Raw genomic sequence first — 3,394 nt, 5'->3', positions numbered from 1 at the left:
CGTAAAGGTCATTGGCGCCGGCCGCGTATTTAGCCGACTTGACTGCGACAAGCTCGTTCTTGTACATGCCTTTGTGCACGTAGCCAAAGCCGCCGTCGCCGAGGAGAGCGTTTGCATTGATCTGAATCGCAGTCTCATGCACCTACGTCGTGTCAGTGGACGGCGCCGTCATCAACTCGTACATCGTCGGCGATTTGGTGAACGACGTTGTAAATTTGGTGTGGGAACCGGCGGTGGCGCAGCTTGATCGCTAACACCAGTGGCGTCTCGCCATCCTACGCGAGATTCCGTGGGGCCAATGCTATTGTGCATCACGAGACCGGGTTGCGCGCTTGGCTGTCGACCCCTGGCGCTCGCAGCAGCATCTCGAGGATGCGGGGCTCGCCATAGCGCACAGCAAGGTGCAGTGCGCTCTCACCTTCCTACACCCCATGTACGACCATGGGAACGGCTTGCATATAAACGATGGACGAGACCGCGTTCGTTGCGTTCGGGTGCGCACCCAGCGCTACAAGCGCCTTGACGGCAGCGGCGTCGCTGGCAACCACTGCATCAACGAGCTCGCGCCCCCGGAGCCTCTCAAAGCTGTCGGTGGCCGCTGGTGCATACGAGAGGCCAAGGTCGTGCTGCGACATGACATGATTAAGTCTCGATGGCGCGGGACTGAACGATCCCACCACAGTCATCTCGGCCTAGACCAATGCCATCAGCCCGACCACGCGTAGGGTTGTGCGAGCTACGGGTTCGTTATAGTCGCTGTTTTCATGCAAGATCAGGTGCACAATCGAGGCATGGCCGGCGCACGCTGCTGCCGTCACGGCCAATTCGCCGCTCTACACCAGTACAATGTAGCATGAGGTGATTTGCTTCATCACACGTCTGACTTCGTCAAAGGCATTGATGTTGGGTTTTGCAGATAGCAAGACGCGAACCGTCTCCTCGTGGCCAAATCTCGCAGCGGCCAGAAGTGGCGTCGCACCCGGCTAGACAAGATATGCGTGAGAAGGCTTTTACCCGGGCGTTGCCTACGCGGAGTCGCACACCGCGGTCTTGAAAGCCAAGCTGGAGGCTCTTGTCGACGTTTGCACCTGCATCGAGCAATACACGCACAACATCGCGATGGCCGCGGCGTGACGCGGCAAACAAGGGCGTCTCGCCGTTCTACAGCACCTCGATGAGCTTGGCGATCTCTCATCTCGGAGCGACGTACAAGGTCGGCGTGGTTGACACCGGCCTTGGCCGCGAGGAGGACTGCAACAACGTCGGTATGTCCGTTCTCGGCCGCCACTAGCAGTGCTGTCGCGCCACGCTACGCCAATGCGACTAAGGCGTCCAGGCGACGATGGCATTGTGACGTACGCTGTTGGTCGAGTGCACGCTCGCACCGTTATCGAGGAGGCGCTGGGCGTCGCTCGTGTGGCCATGCAGCGCGGCAGTAAGCAGCTCGTCTTCCTATGCTCAAGCAAAGTGTCAACGGCGCCTTGCCGCGACAAGAAGGCAGCACCATGGTTCTCACTTGACTTGCCAGCAGCGTGCCACGCACATCGCAGTACTTGAGCATTGTATGGTATAGTAAACGCAAGATTGCCAATTTGTGCGAAGTACGACACGAAGTTTTATGCATACTTCGAATGGCAAGACGATCTTGGAGGTCGTGCTGTCAGGATAGCTCACACGGACGCTGGTTGTCTAGATGCGAGTGTAGTTGCATCGGGCAATGCGCACTAATCTACTGCTGCCCAGCGCGGGTACGAGTGCAGGTGTAGCTTCTCGACGCCGTTGCAGGGTTCGTGTCATGAGCGCCGCACTGTGTACAGTACATACGAAAGACCGGGTACAAGTCGTCATATTGTGCATGGCATACGTAGAGAGAGCTGTAGCGTGATGCTATTGAAAATGTGTTCACATTAGATGCAGCCCATCGCAGGTTTACGCGGTCGTCGCCGTGAGGTGAAGGCCCTCGACAAGCACGCGCAGCTTCTCGTCGTCGTTCGGAAGGCTTTGACCGCAGCTCACACACTTGTCGGAGGTCGTCGAAAGCGCGTTCGCTGTCTTGCACGCATCGCAGGGGATCGACACGTGGATGGCTTGCTCCTCGGTGCGATTCAGCAGCGCCTCGAGCGTCGTTGCCATGACACGCTCTGCTTTGTCACATCGCACGTCCGCAGGCGAGTTGGCACTGGCGTTCACGAGGAGCTGCACGATGGCTGCGTGGTCGCCAGCAGCCGCCACTTTCAGCGCTGTGCGGCCCTCCTACGTCACTGTCCGGACCGTTTGTTGTATACTACGCAGCTGCACTAGAGTACCTCGTCGCACGCATGGAGGTTGGGGTGGTGCTGGAGGAGCGTACGCACAACGTCTTTGCGCCCACACAGCGCAGCAAGCATCAGCGGCGTCGTGCCAGGCTACACAGCGCCACGTCAGAAGCACACAAGAGATGCCATCCTCGTACCAAAAGCTCATAATCTTCAAATGGGAAGCCGCTCGTGAGGCTTTGGTTGACGTCGGCGCCGGCGTCCAGGAGGCTCTGTACAATATCGAGGTAGCCACTGCGCGTGGCGGCCAAGAGCGGCGTGTCGCCGTCCTAGCACCTCTCGGTTGAAGCGCAATATTCATCACAGTGAAGAGTACGTCGGCGGCTTGGTTGGGGCTGGCGTCGGCCGCCAAGAGCACCTTGACCGTCGAGTTGCGTTCGTTGATGGACGCCCTAAAAAGAGGCGTCGCGCCCGTCTACATATAGGACATTCATACATTGTGCTTTCGGATGTATCAAGGGCGTACACTGTTGGCTTGGTCGATAGCTGCATTGGCCGAGAGAAGAAGAGCCAGAACCGCGTCATGGCCAAATTGAGCCGCCTTAATGAGCGGTGTCAAGCCGTTCTGGCTATGGGCAGTGGCGTGAACAACGCACGTTCATCGCCTGGTTGACAACAGCATTCGCCGCCAGTAGTGTCGTGACGACAGCAACGTGGCCGTCCTGACACGCAACAAAAAGCGGCGTCGCGCCATCCTATGTGTCATCTTGTGGCACCCGATAACCGGCAGCAGGGATACCTTCATGGTTTGGTGGACGTCGGCATTTGCTACGATCAACGCCGCAACGACCGCGTCGTGTCCGTTTTGGGCTGCAATAAAGAGCGGCGTCGCGCCCTCCTAGTGTACCAAGGCACGTGAGGTGACGGAGATTCAAAGAGCAGCGTACGGCGTCGACTTGGTGGACATCTGCGCCGGCGGCCACCAGCGTTGTGGCATCAAGCTCATGGCCAAACTGCGCCGCCAAAAACAACGGAGAATACCCATTCTAGCACACGCATTATTCGACCATCACCACTTTTGAGAGTAGAGTACCGTCATCGCTCGGTTCACGGCAGCCTTGGCGTCCAGAAGCATCGCC

The 3,394-nt window shown here is 58.3% G+C and overlaps 2 protein-coding genes across 3 annotated transcripts in view; both read right to left on the bottom strand.

Annotated features, from left to right (window-relative positions):
* The window catches only part of SDRG_06215 (hypothetical protein), a gene marked incomplete at both ends in the record, with an annotated part of 2,738 nt that extends 1,231 nt beyond the window's left edge, over positions 1-1,507 (bottom strand). The window contains 10 exons of the mRNA XM_008611982.1: positions 39-142; positions 183-275; positions 321-422; positions 477-692; positions 741-833; positions 885-983; positions 1,030-1,161; positions 1,211-1,309; positions 1,360-1,452; positions 1,505-1,507. Coding sequence (XP_008610204.1) covers positions 39-142; positions 183-275; positions 321-422; positions 477-692; positions 741-833; positions 885-983; positions 1,030-1,161; positions 1,211-1,309; positions 1,360-1,452; positions 1,505-1,507 — 1,034 coding nt within the window. The remainder of the gene's footprint in view (positions 1-38; positions 143-182; positions 276-320; positions 423-476; positions 693-740; positions 834-884; positions 984-1,029; positions 1,162-1,210; positions 1,310-1,359; positions 1,453-1,504) is intronic.
* A 247-nt stretch (positions 1,508-1,754) lies between these two features.
* SDRG_06214 lies at positions 1,755-3,364 on the bottom strand. 2 transcript variants are annotated; one of them, XM_008611980.1, is made up of 10 exons: positions 3,349-3,364; positions 3,203-3,301; positions 3,055-3,153; positions 2,912-3,010; positions 2,782-2,880; positions 2,632-2,730; positions 2,453-2,584; positions 2,307-2,405; positions 1,934-2,253; positions 1,755-1,887 (listed from the first exon to the last, which is right to left on the bottom strand). In XM_008611980.1, exons 1-10 carry the CDS (start codon positions 3,352-3,354, stop codon positions 1,845-1,847), a joined length of 1,095 nt encoding a protein of 364 aa, XP_008610202.1. In that variant the 5' UTR covers positions 3,355-3,364; the 3' UTR covers positions 1,755-1,844. The 2 variants fall into 2 exon arrangements, with proteins under 2 accessions (XP_008610202.1, XP_008610203.1); XM_008611981.1 differs by having other exon boundaries at positions 1,755-2,253.
* Between the last annotated feature and the right edge of the window lie 30 nt (positions 3,365-3,394).

The sequence above is a fragment of the Saprolegnia diclina genome (assembly GCF_000281045.1).
Source record: "Saprolegnia diclina VS20 unplaced genomic scaffold supercont1.17, whole genome shotgun sequence".
Taxonomy (NCBI): Eukaryota; Oomycota; class Saprolegniomycetes; order Saprolegniales; family Saprolegniaceae; genus Saprolegnia; species Saprolegnia diclina.
Note: the sequence above shows the minus strand (reverse complement) of the source record. Positions and strands in the feature narration are given on the sequence as shown.